This window comes from Ambystoma mexicanum, chromosome 2p, assembly GCF_040938575.1.
Source record: "Ambystoma mexicanum isolate Mex_15411 chromosome 2p, UKY_AmexF1_1, whole genome shotgun sequence".
Classification (NCBI taxonomy): domain Eukaryota; kingdom Metazoa; phylum Chordata; class Amphibia; order Caudata; family Ambystomatidae; genus Ambystoma; species Ambystoma mexicanum.
Genome location: NC_090923.1, coordinates 1,215,267,237 through 1,215,294,043, shown reverse-complemented (window position 1 = coordinate 1,215,294,043; position 26,807 = coordinate 1,215,267,237). Strand labels below are relative to the sequence as shown.

Here is a 26,807-nt window from a genome sequence, read left to right as displayed (position 1 = left end):
TACCATGGGAAAAGGGGAAAAGACTCAAAAATGAAAGCAAAGTGTGATAGCTTGCAGGACAAGACGCATCCTGGAAAAAGGGGAAAGAATCTAAAGTGAATATAAAGTGTGACCATTTGAAGGTACATGTTATTAAAAAGCTGAAGGAAGAGAGAGAAAAACTAGTGACCATACTACCTTGAAAAAAGGCACAAACAGTGCAACAGATACAACTGAACCATAATAAAGAAAAGACGATAACAACCCCAAGGCAAGAATATAACCAAGAGTATATTGAGAGCTACAATCAAGAAAGTGAAACGTGTATAAACTCACAAAAGTGTTCCTGCAAAGGAGAGAAAACCTCCAACACCCTTTGGAAGAGTTACAGAGGCTGATCAAAGAAATAACGAGAAGACATTTAAGAATCCTATACTAATTGACTGAAAGTATCCAAAGGAGAAGGGGGTAATTTTCCAAGCCTACGTTGGTTTACATAGTGGTAGGGCCAGTTAGGATAGCTTTGTACAGCAGACTTCTTTATTTGGACTTCAACGACTGACGACTGACTGACAAGCACATTAGTTAGTAGGTTAGGTAGGGAATTCTCATAGCGTTAGGGAAAGTTAGGCCATACATATTCTTACTTTTATAAATCATCCTGACAATGTTACCCGAGAGTCTATGTTTTCCTTCTGACTCACCACAAAACATTGAGGGTTGATTTAGGGAAATTACCATGGGCATTGCCACAGAGGAGTTTCAATACCTGGGTATAAAAGTGAGTCAGGATCTGCAAGGCAAATCAAACGAGGAAACAGCAGTTCCAAGATGGCAGTTGAACAAAAGGAGAAAGACAGCAAAACCGAAGGAGGGAAGTTCCCTTGACCTTTTTGACAAAGAACTGTTACTTCCATGAAGCCTCCAGAAAAGAAAGCGCAAGACCAGGAAACCAGGCTGAGGAATCCTTCATCGTGTATCAGAGGTACCCAGGGCTCTCCCACGTCGATAATCAAGGCGGGGAGAATCGCCAGCTGCCATGGTACTGTCCATGGCTCCAACAACAAAGCAGCATCAGTGAAATCAACACAGCCAGTGAGTTGGGGAGACAGATACAAGGCCTGTCTGTGTTGAAGACAAGGTAGCAAGCAGCAACATTGTATGGCAAGCGCTGGAACGATCCTTGTATTAAACGTGTGTAATAACCAACGCGAGTAAAGTTGAACTGCAGATGAGTGATTGAACTTTGAAACCAAGATATACAATACCTTTGATAGAGTGGTCCGGTACCGCCTGCGTGCTCAATAGAAGATTTCTGCAAGGTGTTCACCTGAGAGTTGACAAAAGTGAAATAGTGGCAAAGGATTGTGAGTCGAAGTGGTCCTGCAATGGGTCAAGCCAATTCCTGTGCACAATCGAAAGTCTTTGTTGTTTATACAGTAAAGAAAGTTGATGGCAAAGTAGACAAAGTTGTACCAAAATTGAAAGCTTTGTGTTAAAGCAAGTTTGTGTTACAATAGATACATTGGTCCGAGCCCAGCAGAGGGACACTAATTGAACATTTTGTGTTAGAATAGATCTGAGCCCAGCAGAGGGGAATCTGGAGTAAATCGTGAGTCACCCGAGAAATTGGATGAAGATTTTGTGTTAGAATGGATCTGAGCCCAGCAGAAGGGCATCTGGGGTGAACCGTGAATCACCCGAGAAATTGGATACGTGTGTATATGTGAAAATACAAACTTTGCATTAAAGTGGATCTGAGCCTGGCAGAAGGGGGATCCTAGGTGAACAGTAAATCACCTGAGAAAAGTGTAGGTAGAAGAATCCTGGAAGGAAAGGAACTTTATTATTTGTTTGTTGCATCAGGCCCAAAGAAGAGACTTTGAACAGAAAAGAGACTTTAGCACAGAAGACTATGATGTTGAAGTTTTGAACTGAACCCTTGTGCTAGAGAAGCTAGAGAAGCCAGAGACTGTGCCAAGCTTGAGTGTGCCGCCTTATCCCATGCTGAAAACATGGATAAGCAAAGCCAACGGCTTAAATATCCTGACATATCACTGCTTGAACACTTTTCATTTGCATAAAAGTGTTTCCCATACTATTTGTATTTGAAGGTGAGGATTAGCAATAGGTTTATTAGTATAGGGCCTTTTATTTTGAACTGTGGTCCTTTGTGTCTGCCTTAATGTTGATACCATGCCTTCCTTACACTCAGTAGGAATCTTTTGTAACTAATCAGAATTCCAGATTTTCTTCTTCATGATCTAGAAGGCAAGGGCCTCCGCTGATTCGGACTACATTGGAATCATTTATGCACATGACTTTTCACTTGCTTAAATTTTAGAAAATATGTGGTTTTTCACAATAAAATTTGTGGGGCAAAGAGATTTTGTGTGTGCCTTTAATAAAAGATGCTCTTTGAAATACCCATTTCACATCAGGGATGGTGAAAAAAGTAAAAATGTTGGATCATAAATTGATACTGCCAAGAGCCACATTATACTGGATGCTAGAGTCATGTTTTTTTTGTTACAAATCAACCTCAGGAAACAGCCTACAGGTGCAAATGTCTAAAAGACTGATTAGATCAGGGTAGAAATGGGCACACGCCTCCTTGTGTTTCCCTGGTTTCTGGATATTTTTTTCCAGTTTCAGTTCCTTTTAGGTGCACGCATGACAGGTCCTGCTGAAGCTAATTTGCTTTGTTGCTAATACGGTTCTCCAATGTAGTGAAGAGAAGAGTGCTTTTTGGGCTTAGTGTTCATCTAAGTCTGACACTATCACTACTTCCACCCACTCACTGTATTTTAGAATTTGGGCATCATTACAAGTGTGGCGGTCTGGAAACAAGGGTGCCGGTAAGCTCATGGCACCCTTGTTTCCGGACCGCCACACTACGAGTCTGCCTGCCGGGGCCGCTGTGCCCGACAGGTCTGACGTTGCCGGGTGAAGCAGGCAGAGTTGTCATGGAAGTCTAGACTCATGGGAATGGGGACTTACAAAATCCGGCACTTTACTTCCCGGACTTGTAATGTCCTGGTGGCACCGGGAAGTCAGGCGCCAGATTCGGTGTTACAGGGTTGGCGGCAACCTCGTAATGAGGCCCTTTGACTCCAATCATTAATTGGAACAATTACGAACTGAATTTCACAGAGTGGGGAAAAGTAATATACCCTAGCAGTCTAATACTGTTATAGGGAGCGGTAAAGCCTTGGACACCTAGTTACCCAAAATAAAAGTACTTGTATTGTGTAAAAGTATAAAAGTTGGAGTTGGACCTCCTGAAATTCAAATGCATGATCTCTATGTTATATTTAGATCAATGCAACGGGTGCAACAGCCCACTTACCTCCTTTTCGGAATTGAACATTTTGATTTGCTTATCATATGCATATCTCTGAAGAAAATATACTAAATTGCTGGGACTGTAATGCTTGGAACTGCTAATTTATATACATGCCAGGATGCTTCTCATAATACAAGCGATGCTCATGGAATCTTGATTTGTTCTTTCTTTTTCTTTTATACGTCTCAGACCACAAATCCAAGAAGAATGCCAAGAAAACAAAGCATCTGCCGAAGGACATAGCGGGTTTCATTTAGCTTAGTGCATGCACTGAACTTTGAAAGTGAGCATAGTTTCTTTCTGTATTGCATCGGTGCTTGACTTAAGACACAATTTCTGCATGTTATTTTTATGGGCTGTGACCATATTCCCTGAGGCACATTTTTCAGATTATTCACCTTATTCCTTATCCATTATATTTCCCTGTACAGTGAAAACATGTTTGCAATACACCCACATAAGCGTTTCCTTTGGTTTAGGAAAATTAAGATACATAGCAGAGAACATGACTCTTAGGTGCAAGTGAGCATCTTTGCCATGTTTTGCGGCAGTAGTAGTCCGTCAGACTTAGTAGTGGTAAGATGTGAACTGCATTTGTAGGGGATATGACAGGGTGTGAAGGGAAAAAGCAGAAGAGTGAGAGGTTAAAACCAGGACCATCCACCATGCACAGATGTCAACACGTCCCATGGCATTCAAGAGATGCTCTTTCAGTATTGCTTGTTTTCTTTTGCATTCTGCAAGTAGCGTATTTACAAAGGTTAAAGAAGAACTACAAGTCCCACAATGCAAAGAACCAGACTGGGCGAGCACCTCCGGAGTGACTTGAAGCATGCTAGCATGAATATAGTTGGGTCTGGTAACTGTATTCATGACACAATGCATTGATTTTCAGTAAACCCCTATGTTCATCGAGCGGCAGGAATGTGGATATAATCTTTTATGTATAAATGAGAATAATCTGTTTCAGTCGGTTGTTTAGCTCCATTCTGAAATGAAGAGGTAGATCAATGAAGTATGGATGGGCAGTTTTTAAATGGTTGATGTCAATGTGGAAGAGCATGGTGCAACATCCAATGCAGACCTTGCCCTGCACTTACCAGGCCGACTTGGACAAAATCTGTACACCCTGCCCCCACCAACTGGTCAGCCTCGAATGGCAGGCGAGAGTAGTGGTCATTAGCGCAAGCACCTTTGTCCCTCCAGTGCCTGGGGTGCAGTGATCAGCACAGTGGTGGACAGGCAGCTGATAGTGGGAGGGCTATGGCCACTGACATCGGAAAATTCCAGAAGAAAGCTGTGTGCTCTGCCTGCATTCAGCACTGAAGCATCCTAGATGCCCATCTGCCTCCTTAGCCTGCCCCAGGATGCCTACAACAACAATACGCCTGCTGCCTGGGGGGCGCATGTTCAGCAAGTTTTTGTGCATTTCGCTGGCACAGCATATTCTCTGCTCGCTCATCTACAAAACTTAATGCAATAGCACTCTGCTGCCGTTTAGCGGTCAAAATAGAATATGGCATCACTTTCACTGGATTCACGGTAGGCGCTAATGGCAGTACCTGCATAGAGATGAAAGTGATTTACCAGCGCCCAGGCATAAAACCCAGGAGCTAATTAGCGGTCAGCAAATTCGAACCAATAGTAACTTAAAAACAATATCTTATAAAATGTATAGCAGAAAGAATTAATAATGTAAACAGTGATAATGTTTACCATCTAATCTCAACCAGATTGATTCGATATAAGAATTTTACAACTGCCATTGTCAATGGTGCTGCATTCCCATTCGGCATACGCCTCCAGAAATCCTGAGTTGAAAGCCACCAATCCAGGGATGTCATTTGGGGGTTTCAGCCTTAACCCCCGTGCTCTCCCTTAATAAATACTCCTGCATTTTCCCTTGCTAACCCTGCAATCTCCCTTGCTACCCCTGTAAAAAAATAAATACTAAAAAACTTGAGCTCCTGGAGTAGCGGGGGCCCCAGCAGCGAGGGGGCCCTGCCACACCAGGCCTGTCGGTGGCTGGGCCGGGGATTGCAGCACGAGAAAGAAGCACTCAGTAGGGGTTGGAGCTCACTGTGACACGCAGCACATGTCATATGTCACGTTCAGCTCCAACCCTTTCTCCTCCGGCTTGCGCGGGGCTCATAAACAGGAACCTGGTTCCTGTTTTGTGAGCAGCATGGAGGAGCCGAGGGTGGCCTGGCGTGATGGACCGAAGTTGGAAAAACAGCTAAGAAGGTTTTTTTTAAAAGAAAGGTTGTGTATTTTGCATGTGTGAAGTTCGGGTCAGATGTATGCATGTACTATGGGTCAGTGAATGGTGGGTGAAATGTGAGTGTGTGTGTTTGAATGCTCTGGGTGGGTGTGTGCCTGTGTAGAGAATGCAGTGAGAGTGGATGTAAGGGAAGGTGTATGAATGAATGACTGATGTGAATCAGTATGAATGTGATAGTGTGTTTCAATGTTCTGGATGGGTATGTGTCTGTGTGGAGAATGCAGTGTGAGTGGACGTCTGAGAAGATCTATGGGTCAGTGAGTGGTGGGTGAATGAGTAGGAATGTGATAGTGTGTCTTTGAATGTTCTTGGTGGGTGGATGCATTCCTGTGTTGGAATGCAGTGCAAATGGACGTGAGAGGTTTATGGGTGAGTGAATTGTGGGAGAGTGTGTGAAAATGTGAGTGTGTGTGGAAATATTCTGGGTGGGTGGGTGTCAGTGTAAGTGTATGTGAGGGAAGATATATGTGTGAGTGAATGGGTATGAATGTGATTGTGTTTGTGAATGTTCTGTCTGTGTGTGGTTGCATGCCTGTGTGATGAATGCAGTGTGAATTAATGTGGGAGGAGATTGGCGAGTGTAGTGCGTGTGCGAAATGAGCCAGAAAACATGGCACCTACACGTGGCCATCTTGGAGATTCACTTCCATTTACCGCAATGAGATGAACAATGAAAACGCATGTTTTCACGGGCTCAGCAAACAAACGTGTATTTCTGCTGTGAAGACAAGGGCACATATTTATGTAAGGTAACCAAGCCGTGGAGAATAGTTGTTGTATTGTCTGCCGAAGGACAATCCAGAAAGGGAGTCGCAGTGTTCTGCAGGTGCAATGATAAGGGGTAATGGGAACGAAAGCAAGAGGAGAAGCTGGGTTTTTTCTGCTTCTAGCTGGAATATTCCACACTTTTTGCGCCTCATGCTTATTGTCTGCTCTTCGGCCGAGGGCCGTGCGTTAACCCATGAGGGGCGGGGATCGAAAGTAGCGCCATCAAGAGAAAAGGTTTTCCTCTTGGGGAAAAGCAGTGAGAATTTGGACCCCAGGTGATGCAGTCTCACTGAGAGGGAAGATGCACCGCTCCAGACCGCGTTAGGACGATCAATCTCTTTGGCTACCTGCTGTGGGACTAAGCAGTGTTATAGTGGTCGAGATGAAGGCGTCTTCTGCAACATTCCTACAGTGATTTTTTTTTTTTTCTCTATGTATAACCAATTATGTGTTTATATTTTCTTTCTGTTATGAGTGAATAAAGGGCAGTTGTCGAAGTGTACGGAAAGAAGTAGTGGAACTATGAACCATGTTGGCCTGCACCCGCTGCCCACAAACCCCATCGGTGCACCTCCTCCCACGCACAATACAAACCCCAAAACACATGCGCCTGCTGTTTAGGGGAACGTTCAGTGCAGTGCACTGAAAGTGCAAGTTTCAACTTCTTCCTACACTTTTATTTTAAAACGAAACCGTTCCGGAACGGTTTCTTTTTAAAATAAAAGCATAGGAACAGTAAAACTCAATTAAAAGAAGTAGAGGAGCACCGTTCCCGACTGCTCCCGCCCACTTCGACCACTGATAAAGGGCCTATAATGCACCATTTATATTATAACTATAACCAACGTTTCATGTTTCTTTGCCCATCTGATTCCAATAACTGATTTTGCAAGGGTCCGGAGAGCGTAAGTACGAGGCCTCCCCGAGTGGCCTAGACAAAGAAAAACAGTGGGTGAAGGGGGGTGGGTGGTGTGTGTGTGTGTAGACCGGGTCTCACAAGAGCATTTTTGACACATCCTTTATTGACTTTGCATGTGTACTGGTACTTTCGGGCAAAGCCAAGTTCATGTTTGTCATTACCTGGCTAGACTGCCATTTTGGTACAGCCAGTCTAGCCATTGCTTACTGTGACATGACACTTATTACTCAGCATCCTTGATAAAGCAAGCATGATAGATAGTATTACCTCGCTAGATTGACGTTTGGGTGTAGCGGCCTGTATATTTCTTACTGTAGCATGACTTTATTTACTGAGCATCTATGATGAAGCAAGGATGATAGGTGTTCTTATGGGTCTCGACTACATTGGAACCAATTTGGACATGCTTTGTTATTGTGAAAAGTCACTTTTAATGGCCAAACTAATGGGAGTATTTTCTCAGATAGGAGCACTGGCATATATTGGCAGAGCCAGTTTTGTGCCTAGTGACAGTAAATATACATTACAAAAACATCTCAAAGCGAACATGAGTATGTTCTTATTTGGGAATAGTGGCATATGTTGGTGAAGTTAGCATTGAAATGTATGGGCACAGTCAGCATGAAAATGTTTTTTGTACTGGCATATATTGTAGTGACCGGCATGACAATGCATTCGGAAATGCGCTTGTGGACTTTTGGTGACTTGCATCTATTGTGCTTTTTTCCATGAATTACCCTACATCCTACAAAAGCGACTGCAAACTGTCTGGCCTTCTACCCACATTTTCACAGAAAGTGTGTTGTGTAATACACCATTTTAACCCGTTATTCAAAACATTTTCTCATGCGAGGGGGAAGAATCCCTGTGACCCCTGCACATTAGTTTTCATTAGTTCGGGCCCCTCGCTATGCATGGTCGCAATCACATATTTGTTATGTTACTTGGCATTTATATAGCGCTCTATATATCATTGGTATAACCTCAAAGTGCTTGTGGGTTGAACGCCATTGCGGACCGAAGTCCAGGTCAGTTGAGAGAGTAGGGTGCCATAGGGTGCTTGGGTGCACTCATTATGTGCGTAGCTGATGCGATTATTTGATGGAAGCTGCATCCTAGCATTAGGTGTAGTGGTATCGAGATCAGTCGAATGTGTGCAGTCTGGAGGTTGGATTCGGAGACTGGGTTCTGGCTGCGTTAGGCCTGTGTAGGACGTTTATCTGTGCAGCTAAGCCGATTGTTCGTCGGGTATAGCTGCGTTTCAGTAGGGTGTTGAGATGTTCATGGAGAATTGTTTGTATGTGAGCAGCTAAGCCGGAATTGATTGAGGGGTGTAGCTGCCCTCTAATTGTGTGGCATAGTGGAGTAGAGAGTGAGCATAATGATAGGAGAGGTGAGTGTGTGGGGTGGAGGTTTTATTCTTATGAGCACGCTGTTCCGGGATTCATTTACGTGTATTGCGATTGCTGCACTCAGAGTGACCTTATTAGTGACTTAATAGTCACTTACATTACCCAAGTCATAGTCCCATTTCAGATGGATTGGGCAAACATTGAATGTTGAGGTGAGCAAGTTATATATTTTTGAGGCTCTAACTTCGCCAGTCATGGTGAGCTGCAATAGTCTGAGGGCGTCTGGAGTAAGAGTTTCATAAGAAAAGTGACCGAGTGCACCAAGACAGGAGTTGATTAATTTATTGTAAAACTGGAAATCTGTCTTGGGTATGGTATATATGGTAGAGAATTGCTGAAAGGGGAGAATACTCTTGTTCAAATTGATACTATTAGTTAAATCTGACCAATGAATGCCTTGAACAGAAATCATAATCTAGTTTGTTAAGATCATTTACTTTGTTCATTCTTTATTGTTACCCGATTCACTCTAAGTCTGTAACTTGCTAACATGTATAATTGATTTCATTATCTTGAACAATAAAAACCATTAAAATAAAAAAGAATAGTCACTTACATTGGTGTCATTGCTCGGTATCTCCTTGAACGTTTGTCTGCAGGCTGCAGGGTCTCAGTGGTCTTAAAAAGGTCTTATCAGCGTTATGGAAATAGCTAGGTTTTTAGTTCTTTGCGGAAGGCCGTGTAGTCATGGGTGTGACGAATGTGTGAGGGGAGGGAGTTCCATAGAGTTGGAGCCAAAGTTGAGAAGGCGGATCCTCCAATCCTGGCGGAATTGGAGGTTGGATTCACTAGTTAGAGGGCAGTGTTAGATCTTAGGTTGCGAGATGGGAGGTAGGGGTTTATCTTCACTTTGTGGCAAATATTGATACCCCCCAATAAAACAACTCACCAGCCGCCACCGGTGTCTGGCATATTTTGGGACCAGGCACCACCCCCTTCTTTCTATGCTAGGTGTAAGATTTAAGCTTTGATAAAATAAAAAAAAAACATCTTTACTTCTTTCACTTGGAGTAGTGCATGCAGCAGCATAATCATCATGTACATTGTGCACATATAGTGGTCCGGGTGGGCCCGAGGTGTGGCGTGCCCTGTGCTTTGTTAAGGAGTTTGGGGGGGGGCATCAGCATGGCTCAGAGTGGAGGGCCCACATTTTGCGCTATGCCACCGATTGGGCTCTGCTTACCTTGAACACATTCAAGTGTGATGTGAATGGTTGAGAGGGGCTGCAAACTCTACCAGGAACCTGCTCTGGTGCAACACTGTTTAAGAAAATAAGCGCTGGGCCCGGAGTCTCAGAAGTGAGAGAGCCATGGAGTGACCCACCCTCCTCACTCAAACTCCCTCTATTTGAAAGGGCTTTGTGGAAGCTTCATGCACGGGCCGGTCATGGGGGAGAAGGTCATTGAATAACCCAACTCGCACACAGAGCTCTAAAAATCATAGATGCATTGAGCCCCACTCTTGAGGGAAGTGGAGCCCCACCTCTGTTCCCCACAGCTCATCCCGTTAAAACAGATTGAAGAAGAGACATGTATCAAAGCCTAGGCCATTAAGGTTTCATGTTCGGCTCTGAGTTGTGCGGGAAAACATGCAGTTGCATGTCACAAAAGTTAAATATAAATGCACACAGAGACAGATGGCCTCAGCTCACACCGGCACAATAGGTTTCTTCTATCGTATTGTGGTAGCTGACTCATAGATACATTTATAACCAGGGAATTTTGTTGATACTAAATCCTGGTCAATGATTTATTTTCAGGCCTTACTCGTGCAGCATTTTGCTCCTGGGTAAACAGACAATGCATGCCTCCCCAGGTCAGTGCATTTTTGGGTGGCTTGTTTAACACATCAATGCCACAGATAACGAGTACTTCTCTGCCCATTGATCTATAGATGTTTCATACACTAGTAGTAGCCTTAGAGTTTTTGGTTACCCTGTTACAAGTACTGCATTATGTATGTTTTACATAAAGCTCCACATTTGAATGTGGAAAATTACATTCCCCAAACGTGTGATCGTGGCCAAATCACACCTCCCTCTATGCCTCATTTCTTACATCTGGCTGAAATGAGAGCGCCTGGAAACACAGGCGTTAGACACAGCTGATGGTCGTGTGCCATCATTTTGCATGATGTTACTTGGGGTGGGCCCAACGACATCACTTCCTGTGATGACAGCAGAAGCCAAAGGGCCGTGGGATGTCACTTCCGTTATCCATAGCATTTTGGTGAAATGATGTCCCTGCACCCATCGTTACCTACACATTTTCCAAACAGTAAGAGTCTCAGATTTTGCAAAGTAGGAAAAAGAATGAGTAGAGGGTTTACGGTTTGGATGCACTCTTTTTGGTTACAGAGAACGCAGTAATTTACAGATGCAATATTCTTCAAATCGCAGATGTTACATTCCACCAGTAGGTTTCAAATTTAATCTAAAACGAAGGCATTGCATCATCAAATATGTATTAGGAAATGTCCTCAAGTGACTACGAAGAGATCCCATTTGCTTATTAATAAATGGAAAATGTTTATATAATGTATAGTTTTGCATCCTCTCAATAGTGTCACACCAATCTTTCCAAAAAAGAGCTTTTCTGATTTGTGGCAGATTATTACTTAAGGATTTAGCCGTTTGCTGCTTCCTACCCAGTCTAGAGGGGTAATTATGGGATAACTATCATAAAACTGTGGTTCTTAGTCTTCAACTGGCCATAATGGATTATGGGTATGATGTGCTAACTGAACATAATGGATGCAGACCCTCATTTCTCTAGTCATTGTGGAATACGGCCAAGATTTACAAACTGGGCTTAATGAAAATGGGCAGTGATGGAAACTAGAAATGATGTACTAATACTAACTGGGTATTATGGGACTTCAAAGTTATGCTGTAGCGTAGGATAATACAATCTGGGCATGGAATGGTAACTGGGTATAAATAACACTGGCAATTATGTGCTAACAGTGAATAATAGAATCTGACATAAATGTGCCAACTGGCTCATGCAATCTGGCAATGTTTTTTTTAACTGGGTCTTGACGAATAGTACATGCAATTTAGTGTAGTGTTTATAATTGAGGGGCTAGGAAGAAGAGAACATGTTTCGGAAGCCAGAAGGGAGTTACACTGGTTACCAGTGGAAGCTCGTATCTCTTTCCGAGTCCTGACAATAGCGCACAAATGCCTGCTTGGCAATAGCCCAAGCTATCTTTAGAACATCATCTCCTTGTTACCCATTCAGAGCACACTCTGATCAAATCATACTAGCATGTTGACGGTCCCGCAAGCGAAACTGACAGTTGTGAGTCAGGGAGCATTCATTAGTGCTGCACCTAAACTTTGTAACACTCTTACACCTTGTTTGACGGGTTGTAATACCTTAACCTTGTTTAAACGTAATTTGAAGACATATGTATTTGCTTAAAGATTAATGTAGATTGGAGGGTTCTTAAAACAGATGAGTCACTCACCAATATTACTGCCCCATTTGAACTGAAAATGGGCCATTGATTACTACATTTCTGGAAAATTTCTTTGGCGAGTGCCGCCAATGAACACCTTGGAAATTTGCAACCGAACCCTGTAAAGTTCTCATCAATGTGACTTCCCAAATGCCATAGATGTTTGCAATATTTCTTGCTGGGACGCTCCAACCACCAGCCCCGCTTGCATACATGTCAACATGTGTGATCACTTAAGATGCATGAATTGGAAAGGATTTTCCTGGCTGTGCAATTCAGAAATAATTTTTTCTCTGGGTCGGGAGAAATTAAAACACCCTATGTGCCCAGGTCACAGACTTCTGAACAAACGTGAAGGTAGTAAGACACTGTGGAATCAGTGTAAGGCGTGTGCTGCCGGTAACGCTTCCACCGGCAACTCATAATCTGTTGGGGTTGGGGCAATCTTGGTCCATAAAAGAGCGCTGCCTGACAAGGGTTGGCGCCTGCAGTTATCCAGCTGTCACTTACAAAGAAAAGGCGAGGCAGGAGCACAGAATGAATGAAAGCCAAGTGCTTGTCTACCTGCCTGCCACCCCAGCTCCGTGAATAGGCTTGTTTTACAAGCTGCTGCTGTCGAGATGGTAGTGGTAGTCGGTGGCGTATAGTGAGTCCTTGTAGAGACAAAAAAGTCAAAAGAAGCTGGAGCCACAGGCCAGGCAGGGCACTGCATCAACGTGAAATGTTCTGCCAGACCAAATGGTCAAAAGTTCACATTGCAAGATTTTTTTTAAAAAGTGACTAACTAAAATAAAATGAATTAGATGGAACAAAGCTGGTCTTTTCAGAATTAAACCCATAGCCAAATAGTGTAATAACATTAATATGCATGAAAAAGCAACAAGAATGTAAGAAGAGCAAAGCTTGAAAGGGGAAGGAAGAGAAAGCAAGAGAAAGAGATAGAGAGCACAAGGTCATATGTCATCAGCCTGATCATACATTTGCCTACACCTATTAGTGTGTTAAGTGTCTGCAATATAGCCAACAGATGTTTATGTTTATGTAAAATGCTTTGCCAGTATCTTTAGGGGACAGATTGTTCTTAAGGACAAAAGGCAAATCATCTTCGCTCAGCATATCAATTGCCTGACATGAGTCAATCCCTAACCCCTGTCCCATAGCTCAGGCCACTTCACCTGTACCCAACATGAGATGGAATCTCAAAGGGATTGTCCTATTTCGTTTTTTAAAGTGTATGTATGTTTATTAGGCACTGATACGTGTTTTCCTGTGTCTGCTCCTGACCTCCTCCCACAGACTTGCTGGTCCTTTGAGACTTCCTACACTAGCAGCCTGGACTTGCTGATTCCCACGGATGCACAGTCCTTCCCCTGACCTACGCCGATCTATAGCAAAACTGGAGGCTTGCATTATGCTTCTCTAACTAATGTTCGTTTGTTTGTTTGTTTCATTTATTTGTATGGCGCACCAGACCTGAAGGTATCTGGGCGCCTTTAGCACCGAGGATACAAGTATACTTTTAGCTTAGTTACAGTAGATGCAATATACAACATGAAACATAAATATGTACAATTTATACAAGATCAATTATGCATACTATACAAAGCAATGGCTGGAAAACAGCATCAAATTCAAAACAACATGTGAATTCTCAATGAACATAATGTAAAAGAAGTAGTTTTGAGTGAAACATCATATGATAACAATCATTGTACACTAATACAAATAAAGCCCCTGTTCCAAAACTCGTCCTCCTCGTTTGATGTTCAGAGGACAGTTAACTACTTCACTCTATGATTATCTTATGTGTGCATTAAATATATGTGTAGTTACTGCTGCATTTTAACGCTTGTGCTGGATTTACTGTGACACTGCCGGAGGTACCACCTGCATTAATTTCCCTGGCACTCAGCACCAGGACATGAACTAAGCCGCGTAGAGACATTGTGGGTGGGCTTCCACCAGTTAGGGACTGGCACGTGCATGCAGACAGGCACTCCATTTAACAAAGTACCTGCTGAATGTCAGAGTCCTGCAGTAATCTCCCAGTCAACTTGCTCTTGCAACCCAAATACACGATGCAGTACAAAGCAGTAGGCAGTCCAACAGAGAAACTCGCTGGCTATGCAGCCTCAGCTCACAAGAGAATCTGACTCTGAAGACAGCACAGAGTGCTGATGTTCCACGCTTCACAGACCAGTCAGAAAGAAAGGCAGTACAATACCATTCATTGGGAAACTGTCATAACGAATGACAGTGTGGGTAGCATCCCACAAAAAGAACATGAGATTGTCTACAAATACCAGCAAGTAGACTGCTAAGAACGAGAAAGCAGGCTCCCAAGCAAAGCTCTACAGCTCCCCATAGCGCCGATTTGACTCAGATGGGTGGTCCGTCCCTAAGAACAAGTCCTGTGCATACGTGTCAGTTCTTCCTAACAGATGTTTCCTAGGGTTTATCTAGGAAAGCCAGGTGTGGAAATTTGCAAGCCCTTCATAAAGGTCGTTTTTTGATCCCTGGTGCTTTATGAAGCTCTTGAGACCAATAGTAGCCAACCTACACAAACAGGTAAGAATTATTGTGTGCCTCGAGGACATGATTTTCAGTGCATAACACAAATCACTTCTGTCCTCACGTGACCAAAAAGCACTGGGGCTGTTGCAAAATCTAGGATTCCTGAAAAATAAGTACGGGGACCAGCCCACAAGATAGCAATCCAGGTCTTCTTCATAGACACAGTCTCATGATCACCCTGCCTGCTAGTGCACAAGATGCAGGAAATTTGCAGAGAGATACATTTGATGGCAGCAAAAGATATTTCTCTCATGAGCCTAGCCAGGAGACTAGGCTTACAAGTCTCATCAATTCAAGCATTAGTTCGGGGGCCTCCCAATTATCAGGGTTCGAAATTGAAATTCGGTGAGCAGTAGCTAAAACCGGCTCCTGTGGTCAGGAATCACCCGATAGGCATGAGCTACCACTGGGGAACCAAGAGCGAATACTCCATGCACCGCAAATCTAACTTTCACATGAGCTACACAGTTGAACTTTTTGACCATTATGTATGATCCATTAGGTTAAAATGTGTTCTAGATATTTCCTTATTCTTCTTTATTAACATTCTCAAACACTTAGTTAATGAGACATATGTATGTTTGCAAGTCACCAGTTGGTCCGGCGAGCCAAATGTAACTCCTGGTAGCTGTTGATTTCAAGCTAACCACGCTCTCATAGGCTAGAAGGAGCTAAATAGCTCCCAGCAATTTCAAACCCTGCATTATCATGCCATCCAGAGTCAGAGGATTCAGCACCTACGCAGGGAACTGTGCTATGATTTGGAAATTCCTATTTCCAGAAACGTCAGGAGAGAGACGCGCCGGTGGCTAGAAAATATGGAAGCTTGGAACAGGAGAAAGGTTGTTGATAACTCCTTGTATGTTTGTTTGTTTATTTATTTGTAAGGCGCTCCACACCCAAGGGTATCTGGGTGCGACAAGATAATGCAGTTTTTCCATAATTGTACAGTTACAGCATTATTGCTAACAGCTGCAGGCAATATGGGATCTTATGAGCCCAATTTAACCAGAGCCAAGTGTGGGTGCAAAGGAGGGCTAAAGGATCATAAGATCCCATATTGTCCAGCAGCTGCACAATATGGTATTAACACCTCTCCTTAGGTGCCAGGAGCTAGTGGAAGAGAATGTGGATCAAAAGGTATCAACAAGGAACAGAAAGCCACCAAGCAACGAATGCCCAACTGCTTGGAAGCTTGATTCCCTTTTTGCTGTGTATGCTGCGAGATGAGCAGAGTAGAGGGGGGCTTAGGGAGAGCACATTGCCGTTTGGGATGAGGCCATGTGTGATCCAGCAAAGGTCAAACAAGGTAGCTGCAGATAAGATGGGAGTGGGGGTAAGCAGTGAGTGCAGCAAAGGGAGTTAAACACGGATAGAGGCCGCATGTAGTGTGTCACTTGGAATCGTGAGAGTCCCCAGGATGCAGAGCTAAACCAGCACTTATTGCTCGGGAGCCCAGGATCCTGATTCACTCCTAGGATTCCAACATAACACACACGGTGGTAATAGAGCTTGACAATAGCAGCAGAAGCCGAGGACCCTCGTACGGGTTGCATAAGGACCAGAGACTGATGGACCCCAGAAGAACTGAATTTTCACACAAATCAGCCTGAAACAATTAGCAGCCTCTTTTGCAATTGAAACCCCGACGCTACATGAAGTGAAATGTTGCATTGTGCTCTGGATGGAAAATCTATCAGCAGTGAGGGGAGGAATCACCTGCGAGGCACAAGGTCACTGACTCTTGGCACTACTGCCTGGGCTAGGGAGGCAAATCTCTAAACAAGCAAAGATATGTTTGCCTCCATCTGCGGTTCTTCAGTTGGAGACAAGATCCTACAGTCAGCAACAGTTGTATTTCTCTAACAATGTGAACCATTTTCAGTATATTTGGTGTAGAGTTTGTGCTTAAAAGGAAAAACAGTAAATTCACTTCACTCAGTCAATCAATTGACTGCCATGACTCTTTCTCAGGCCAGCCTCCATTGCTCGGGCCAAACCCCACAACCCCACAAGAGGTGAAATCTCCAAGTTATGTTTTTTTTCTTCGTTTTAGACTTTTACATACATGTCAACATGCCCCATTGCATTTGGTTGATACTAGTCCATTCCTAACTTTTACTGAACTTTCCGGGGATTAGACCTAGGTTTTCGCAAACCCAAGACTATAAATCCCAGAATTACTGCCGAATGGAAAGGGGAACGTTGGTACATAGCATGTATTAAGCACAAATACTTCTGCCTGGCTGGATCGGCTTCACCATATCCCTTCACCCTCTCCTTTGAAATTCTCGACCACTCACAGCCCGGGGACGCAGAGTACCACTCCTACAGCCGTACGGTCCTCCCACTGACAACAAGGTTCGATTCTCCCTGGCTTTCAGTACCACTCTGCGTTACTACACGCTCGCTGGTTAGAGCTCCGCAAGTGACTCGACGGTGACGTGGCACGCAAAAGGCGGAAGCAAGTGGTTGCCGAGGTGACGCCGCAAGAGGAGGAGATCCTCGGCGGGACACGCCGTCCCCACCATGGCAGTAGCCGGAACGGACGGGAAGGGAGACATTATGGAGCCGGATCGGAGGGAGACCGAAGGTGAGAACCGGGGCACCCACATTGAGGCATGATTGCTAGCCATGGACTGTTGCACACTGAACGGGGAAGAGAAAGAAAAAAGGGACTCCACTGACGGGAGGAATGGAAATAGAGAAGGGACTAGACTGACAGGAGGAGAAAAAGTATAGAGGACCGGGTCTGCAGAAAAGGAGAGACAGAAAGAACTGCCTGATGGGGCAAGAGCAAAAACTACCCTGAAAGATATAGCATGGCGAAACTGCGCCAATTAATGGCGCGGGGAGAGTCAATTTAGAAATGGAGTGTCGCGCAATGCACTAAGATACCAAGCGGGAAATTAGGGGGTAGGGGGTTCGTGTCTAAGAGAAGCAATATGGTTTTAACTAGGGGCAGAGGGATCATACTGTGGCAGAGTAAAAGTACAGGCAAGAAACAATAGTGTTCCGACTGGGCAACATGAGAAATGGGGTTGTTTTCGCTTTGCTATAGCACAAAACATTATTTGTGTAATTTTATGTATAGTTTCCGTGACAAAAGAGTAGAAAGATTATATAGTACACGCTGAGAATGAAATTTCAGGTTCTCGTTACTAGCCAGACAAATCGATTACCACCAGAGCACAAAATTGTGCACACATAAGTGTTTCCATATACCCTTCTTGTTAAATTGCAATATTAGGACATAAGAAATAATCACTGAAACAAGATTTTGTAACGAATTTTATTATTGTTTGGTGTCAATAAATGTCAAACTGGCTTCAAGAGCAAGAAAGTAGCAGATCCCCCATGACACTGCCCACCCTTGAGTTGTTCTCACTGGCACTGTAATCACTGTACTCACAGACCCATATATAACTGAACCTTTGTACATTTGTAATTATGTAAGTCTGCTGCATGTAATCAATCTAGCTCTATGCAACTTTGCAAAATGGCACTGCAATTACAGTACGCACATACCCACATATAACTGAACCTTTTGTATATATGTAATGATGCAAGCGTGCCACATGTAATTAATCTAAATATATACAGTTCTGTAAACTGTAATATAACGTATGTAATTATGAAACTTGTAAGTTAAGCCCCCAGATGCCTCGCTCTACAAATAAAATAAACAGTCAGCAGTCTGCTGTTTCAGTGCTGTAAAATAAGTCATCGGTTCAGTGTACCTGTGCTGTACAATAACCAGGAGACATCACCTTATCACCCTGCATGTATTGCATATTAATCAGAGTCTTTGTTTTGCTTATGGTCTTCATCAGTGGCAGATTTAAGGCAAAGGGGACAGTGGGCAAAAATAACAGAGGGCTTCAGGTGGGCATTTAATGGAGGCGAAGTCCAGAGAGCGCAGAGTTGCACAATGATGAACTTTAGGGACAAATGCTACAGTTGGTTTTTCCAGTTGTCTGTGTTTAGCCATCTGGGCCTCCTCGCTAGTTTGGTGTCAATGGTGGTAATATTGAATGATGAAGCCTGAAGGTAATGTTGGAAATGTATAGGTTTCAACGCAATGGGCAGTAACATGGGCTATGGAAAGGGACATTACAGGAGGTGATTGTTATGCTGATTTATAATGTGCACCACAACCACCCAAGGGCAGTTTCCAGGTGCTCACATGGCTCTGCAAGAAAGAGGACAGACTGGTTAGTGAGGGTTGACTGATGGAATAGGTCCAGAACCAAGAGAAACCGGTGTGTGCATTGGCTTGCAGATGGTAGGTTGTGCGCACTGGCTTGTTGTATCCATATGGGTAAGGTCCAATGCCTGGGATGTTTTCTGCGTGACTGTTTGTTATGTTGGGGCGTGTCTGTGTGATGTGGAGATTGTCGGGTATTTAAGGTTGTGCACACTGGCTTGTTGTGTCCGTACAGGTAAGGTCCAGTGACTGGGTTTGTTTGTTGTAAGTGGTTGTTACTTTTGTTGGATGTTTGTTAGGGTAAAGGTTGGCTAGCCCAGGGGTTGTGCATAGTGTTTGGGCGGTGTGTTTGAGGAAGTAGGAGCAGGGTGGTTATTACATAGGCAACTCGCCAAGTTCTTTATGTGGCTAATCTACACAATCCTATCTGTTGTGAGGCATGACTAATCGCCAGAATTCTATCTAGTGATGTGCATGGTTAATTTTACAAATTATCTAAATGTGACACGTGGCTAATCTTCACAATTCTATCTAAGCCTGACGCATGGCTCAGTGTCACAATGTAAGTGTGACACAATAATTCCCACAGCAGGCAGATCCATTTTGTGCATGGCACCGGTGTTCTTACCACACACACTTGAAATGTCATTCAACATCACAGACTTAAGGAGTTAACCTTTTATTCTCAAAACATACCAGGGGTTATATGTAGAATAGTCAATTTGAGCCAAGTCACACATTCCACAATGCCACCTAGTAGCAATTGCTGGAAGTGCACCTCTAGTTCTGAGCCACAACAACAAGGCATTATGGATATGGAAATTAGCCCAAATGTAAACCTTTTCTCCAAGAAATTGTCTTTGTCTTAGATGGCAGTGTTACTTTATACATAGCTTAATCAACTCAAGAAAGGCATTTTGCAAGGCTGTCCGAACAATGGAAATACCTGGTGTCATCCTTATTAGGGATCATTAGTGCAGTATAGTCCTGGCAGCCTTGTGGTTAGAGCATTTGGCCATGTTTTCAAAAGGCAAATAAAGTTATCGTGGCTTTAAAAAGGTTTAGAAAAAAAAAACTTTCACCTGAAATGTGAAAGTAGGATAGTCTATTTGAGAAAAGTCACGCATTCCACAATGCCTTGCTGTTTTGGCTCAGAACTGGGGATGAACCTCAAGCAATGGCTACTAGGTGGCGTTGTGGAATGTGTGACTTGGCTCAAAAGGTCTATCCCACTTTCAAATTTCAGGTGAGAATCTTTTTATTTTTTATTTTTTTTGTTTTACAAACCTTTTTAAACCCAACAAAACTTTTTCTTGTGGCACTTGAAAGACCCCTTAACATTAACCCACCATCTCAATATCGCCTCCAGTTCCACAGGACCCTGCATAGTGATGCAGAAAGGTAGAGAAGGGACAGGTGACATGGACACTGAGGGGAGTGGAGAGTTAAGGAGGACAGAAGCGCGAGGGAGAGAATGCGGGTGAGGGTAAGGCATGAGATGTGGTAATTAAAGGGAGCCAGTTGAGGGTAAAAGTGTGAGTGGGTATAGAGAATACAGGGGGCAGGATACTGGGGCAATAGTTAATGAGGCACAGGAGTGAGGGGAATGCAGGGTAAAGAGGATGAAAGGGAGTGGAAATACAGCAGGGTTTTTTTTATGGCTGTAAGGAGGATGGGGAGTAAAGGAGGTCTAAAGAGTCAGAGAAATGTAGAGTAAGAGAAGGGAAGTAAGTGAGTGAAGAACCATTTGGCTGAAATGGAGAAACCAAAAAGGCAGGAGGATTAAGGTAATGAGGTGAGCACAGGGGACAGACAACACAGTGGCTCAAAGAGCAGGAGAGGGGATTAAGAGAAAAAGAGATACTGGGATATTAGAGAGGACATTGCTAGTAAGGAAAAACGAGGAGGCGAAAAAGAATGATGCATGGGAGAAAAAGAAAGCAGGAGGTAAGGGAGGGAAAGCGGAGCATATTTGTTATGCCATGTGGGGAGGCACTTGCCCACCTATATGCAGTCACAGCGGCAATAGATAGGGTAACTATTAAAATACAGCCACTTAGATGAGGTTGTATTGAAATGGGCCAAAAAGATCCACATTGGTGATAAATCCTTTTTTGTGTGAGTTCTCTTTGTTCACCTTATACCAAGTTGGCAGGTACACAAGCTCAGAGGAAACCCAAGTTTGGGGAACAGGGCTAGATGTGTCTGTAGAGTAGCCAACCATCCCGCATTTTGAGGGACTGTTCCAATTTCATGGGCCGTGTCTCGCACACCGCCTGCTTGGGACAGGAATAAGCCCAGTCTTTTCTCTTCTGTCTTCCCAGCTCACGCTTTTCGTGTGAAAGTTTAAAATGCAGGGAAGCACAGCGCCTTACCCACTCCCCCCCGCACCGCAGGTTAAGCTTTGTGTCAACCTAGCATTTCAACAAACGGATTAGAGTTTGATGACCCATACACGGTGGTGGCCGGGTGTAAAGACTGTTGTCCCTTAAAATGCAAATGGTGGGTGATAATAAATGCGGGTGATAATAAATGCGAGGGGGAGGGCATAACGCTGTGTGAAATAATGTCTGAAACTTGTAACATTATATTGCATTCTCTTCCACTGTGAATACAGTTTTTAAAACCAAATGAGATTGCTTTTAGGTCCACATACTTTTTGCAGCTTGCTGTTGCAATCTTGCATTCAGGGTGACGAATAAAGCTTAACATGTCTTTTTGCTTGACTTATTTCTATAACAATGTATATAATGTCAGGTCGGGTTCTAATGTGAATTTGTGTACTTTTTAAGGTATAACCCAATTTGATTTTTAATTGATCGGATTTTAATTGATGGAATGTTACTGGCTAATTTTGGGCAGGTGTACCATTTGATCAAATTGGATAATCACTACCGAACATGGGGATCAGGGTTTGCAGGGGTGTCCCCCGCTCCCCATGTTTGGTAGTGATGGCCTTGGGGGAAGGGGGGGGGGATAGCTGTGGTTTCCCCTGCTCCCTGCGGATTGGAGACCTGGGAAGGGGAAAAGTAAAAAGAGAAAAGGGGACACTGCAGCGTTGGATCCAACCTGTGTAAGAGGGATGGAACTGGCGCCACAGGGTCAGAAGGAAGCAGACGTGCAAAAGGTAAGTGGGGTGAGGGTGGGGGATGTATTGGGGAGGGGTTGGGGGCTGCATAGATTTGTGGAGTTTGGCGACAGCAAAATGGTTTTGCAGCAAAATTGACTACAGTCAATTCCGCCACGAACAATTCTGCCACGGCCAAATCACGCAAATCCCCTTCTAAGGCATTGCTAACTGTAGGTAAGGGGGGGACAATCCTATTGAAATGGGCCCCCAGGAGCACTGACAAATGTTCACCCGGGCCCTTTGAGCAAGCTCCAATACAGCTCTTTGCTAATCTACTGTGCCTGGCTGCCAGCAAGGAGGGATGCGCATGTGTTGTGACTGATGTAAAGAGATTGCGATGGTGGTTTACCAGGAACGGGAGGGCCCTCTCAGCCTTTGTCTGTCTTCCGAGTGCTAAGTCTGCCCCTGGTCTTCATTCTCACTTTGATTTTATTAGAATTTAGTGTGGCGCTACAGCTTTTCACTGTGAAGGCACTATCAGAACAAAACGTTCATGTTTCCAGGATTAAACCCAATGTAACACTTAGCAAAAACTACTATATGTTTCAGGATTCTACAGCGCATTATAATAATGGGTAAGTTGAGTACGTACTAAAATAAATCTGCATCAAAATGATGATAGGAAAGGCTACACATTGACTTCTGTTGACACACGTATACAAAGCTGCCTGTTTCCTGAAAATTAAAATGAAATCTTGTTAACAAGAGAATGGGGCAGTAGCATAAGAATTAGTATTATGGATGGGATGCCGATGGATAACTACCTTTCTTTAATGTTTGTAAAACCATTACTTCCTCATCCTAGTACTTACTTGTGAGATCATCCATCTCTTCCCAGGAACCCCCTGTTCCCATTTTTATTCTTTTCTCCTTACTATCCCTGCCCTCCCTGAGGGTATAACCCCCACCATGCCAACAGATCACAGTGAAGTATGACTCCGTTGAAAAACGTGTCCTGCCTCTGCAGGGGCAACCAACCGCCTAAGCTGTTCTGTTCTCCGCCTCTTATTGCAGAGCTTTAATGGGCAACGTGTGACAAATCAACTTCCGGGGCACCAGTGGTCCAGGGATAAATATTGGTTTCTAAACCATCAATCAGCCCCACACCTCTACTTCAGAAGGGATCCGAACAGACTGCAAACACAAGTCAATTCTAAACCCTTGTCCAATTTTAGTAATGTGGAAGAAATGGCAGGCCTATCTACGCAATGTCGTGGATCGTTGGTTAGTTGCAACACAGCGAAAATACAATTAGTACACCCTAGCGAGTGTCCCGTTTAGCGGATTGGTCAATCTGCGGCCTATACGCAATGGTATAGCCCGCAGATTGATTACAGCCCGTAGTTCGGGCTGCAAGGAGTTGCAGAGCTGTGGGCAAGCGGGGAAGTCTACAGAAGTGGACGTTGGTCTGCGTGTGTTCCGGAACGGAAAGAGTTAACTTTCCGTTCCGAAATACACGTTCCTAGAACAACGTGTCCATGTAGGCTGACAAACATGAAAGAAGAAAATGAAAGCAAAGGAAACACTTTCACAACGTTTGAAACGGAAAAGGGGATGACATGAACTGCACTGTAACGGGAACGTATGGAAAACTTTATATTCAGCAAGGAAATGAGGGGAAATGTTGCAGGCACTTCTGAAGTGCAGTAAGTAAATGAAGTGGCTGTAAATGTAATGTATGTACACGTGGAGCTTGCAAACGTTTATTATCTTGCATTTTTGCGTAGTTAAGTAAACTTAATTAGAACAGGGGACAGGCACACCCACACCTGATTCCACTTTACTATAATACTCCTCTCACCCTAGCACAGTCTACCATTCGATAAAAAAATGAAACATGTTTAATTGATGTACAAAAAATGTCTGCAACATTTATTTACCATTTTATAATTTTTTTGTACTTCAATTAAACATGTCTCATTTATATAACTTTAAACAGTGAAGGTGTTCTAATAGCTTTATAGACCTGCAGATCAGGCAGTACCGGGCGTTATGGGCCCTCATACCTCGTTAACTCGGTCTTCAGGGCCCATTACGCCCGGTACGGCCCTCGCTGCAGGTCTATATAGCAATATTACCCAATGATAAAAAGAACTGTCCAGTAAAGGTTATATAAAAATATCTAATTTATCATTATAAGAGACAGTTCTAGTACACTACAAAATGTAACCCACCCTGTAAAGTAACACCAAGGACAGACCGTTTCACGAAGGAAAGGGATGCCCTCTGGATACTGACAGGAAGGTAGTCGGTATATCAAGCAGTCTTAAGTGTTCAAGGTTATTTGGTTTCAGCACCAAGGGAGCAATGGGTCAGACAATGTCACAAGGGGCCTTCGGAGAAGGACCATGGGGATAGAACCACAATGTACCTTGTGCTTATAGAAGTTCTTGGCGCTTGACAGGGTTGAGTCAGTTTCAGGGCGCTTTGCAGCTTCTGCGACAGAATTAAAGACGGGCGGCAGGCAGTTCGACAAGCGGGGCTGGACGGGTGGCTGCAGGCTGGCCTCCACGGCTGCTCGGGGTCAAGAATTGTCTCGGACGGCTTTGATTGCAGCGTGACGGCAGTCGGTGGTGCAGCCTTTCCCGGTTTGAGGGGTCGACTGCCTCAAAAATGTCCTTAAAAGATGGATGATGCTGGTTGATGATTGCTGCGGCACTCCTCCTAGCTTCTTCGCTGGGCTAGTGTCGTCCGTTAAGGTGGACGGCCAAAGCTGAGGACAGTGTTTGCAGGCAACGGCCTTGTCCTTTGTTCAGAGGCTCTCTGGCACTTCTCACCTAGGAAGCTTGATGGCAGAACCTAGCAGGGCACGCTGTGTGCTGATTGGGTTCCGGTTCTGGAGCTGCTGAATGGGTCCTCCCAGTTCGGTATCTCCCTCTGTTCCCTGGGAGAGGTTTAGGGAAGGGATCTTGCTTCCCTCTTGGAAATTGTGGCTTTCCTTCACTGGCAGAAGTTCTAAGGCAGACTGTACCTTCAGTCAGGGTCCAAGGAGTCCTTCTTACTCCTTTTAGAAGTCATCTGATGATCTGCCAAAGAAGGACTCAATCCTCTTTTAAACCCAAATGGGCCCCAGTGATTGGTGCAAGCCTGCCTTAATGCACCAATCCTGGGTCCCCACCAACCATCTTCTGTTATGCGTGAGGTCATAAACACAGTACTTTGCAGCATGAGGGGTGACAAAATGTACTACTAAGTCCCACCCATCTTCCTGTCTGTTCTGGATCAAAGTGTCTCTCTGGTTAATTGAGCTCTCTGTGGTTCCTGATCAAAGCACAGGTCTCCTTTGAAGTTATGGCAAGAACAGACTTTCTCTCCCCATCAAATCACATACTCGTACCTTCCTGAATGGGATCCCCCTGCGGGGAGGACCATTTTAAACAGTTGTCCCAGACATGGCATTCAGTGCCCTTCATGCTAAGGTGCGGGAGCTGACTTCAAGTTGACACATGTGCATATCAAAAGGGTGTTGGGTATCCTGTCCTTTGTCAGTCCTGCCACCAGACCTTCGGCAGGCCTGCTTCAATAAACTCTCATCAGTATGTGCTGCCACCAGCAGGCGGACAAATGATGGGGCGGATCCATGGCGCATTCAATATTTAATTAGGTTGCCCTCCTCCTCTTGTTCTTTTCATGTACTCCTGGCTGTCACATTCCAACTGAACATGACAGGAGGACTGCGCTGTAGACTTTGCCCACCAAGAGTGCAGGTGATTATGTGTTTATTGTGCGGCGAGCATAGGAAAATGTGTGCGGGTTAGCCCCACACATTTTCCGAGGATGATCTCCGATCATTCAATTTCTAAACTCCCAGGCGAGTGCACACCCACTGTGCGGATGGTCGGATTCCTCACACAAAGTTCATGCAGATCATGGATAAATGGCTCCGGTGTCCCTGCTGGGCGAGGGGACACTGGTTAAGCAGCCGAAATCTCACAGCTGAATTGCTACCAGCTCAGTGTTCTTGCAGACAAAAGGCCACACCGCTGCATCCAGGTGGTGGATGATGGCCTTCAAATCAAGAATAAGGGCGACTCGTGCCGCCTCATCTCTTTTTAAAACTTAATTTTTTTTTTTTTTATTGTGTATGGTTTTAAAAAAACCTTTACAAAACATTCATGCAGAATATTCAAAGAGGAAACCCTTTTTAAAAGATCTCAGTTAAAAAACGTGACTCCTTTCATTCTCATTGCCAGTTTTAAAACCTTACCATAAACGCAACACGGTCATGTTAAACATTAAAATTTCCCCCATGTCACAACTCTGAATTTAAACTTTTCCTGCTAACTTTTCAAAGTGCTGAAGTACGATCAGTTATGTGGATTTCGAGGACATATTCAACCTATCTCTGAGTTGCAAAATGTCATAAGAAGTGATTAGGTAGGTGTACCATTTGTAGTGCAAACATCTGATGGTATATTTATGAAGTGCTTCAGTGCAGGGAATTTAAAATCGCAGCCACAGCTAACCCATCTGATGTAATGTAGCTGCTTAAGCGCCTTTTCCACATATTTTCATTGTTGTTCCAGTTAATTGACAACCAATTTTTCAAAATAAGCCATTCTTTGCACATTCACGGCTCTACAGATCAATACTAGATGCTTTACGCTTTACAGTTTTTATACTATCTTTGCAAAAACTGCACGTTGCATCCGTCATAGCAGTCTTTCCCCTCCTTAAAAGTACTTCTTTCGTTGACAGCAGATTCTAGTGAAATCGCACAAGGATTGAT

The 26,807-nt window shown here is 44.0% G+C and overlaps 1 protein-coding gene across 2 annotated transcripts in view; it reads left to right on the top strand.

Annotated features, from left to right (window-relative positions):
* Positions 1 to 17,198: 17,198 nt before the first annotated feature.
* Positions 17,199 to 26,807, top strand: part of SLC35A2 (solute carrier family 35 member A2) — a 335,702-nt gene continuing 326,093 nt past the window's right edge. For both annotated transcript variants that reach the window (XM_069645480.1, XM_069645479.1), the window contains exon 1: positions 17,199 to 17,334. In XM_069645480.1, the coding sequence (XP_069501581.1) occupies positions 17,271 to 17,334 (64 nt within the window). In that variant the 5' untranslated portion in view covers positions 17,199 to 17,270. The remainder of the gene's footprint in view (positions 17,335 to 26,807) is intronic.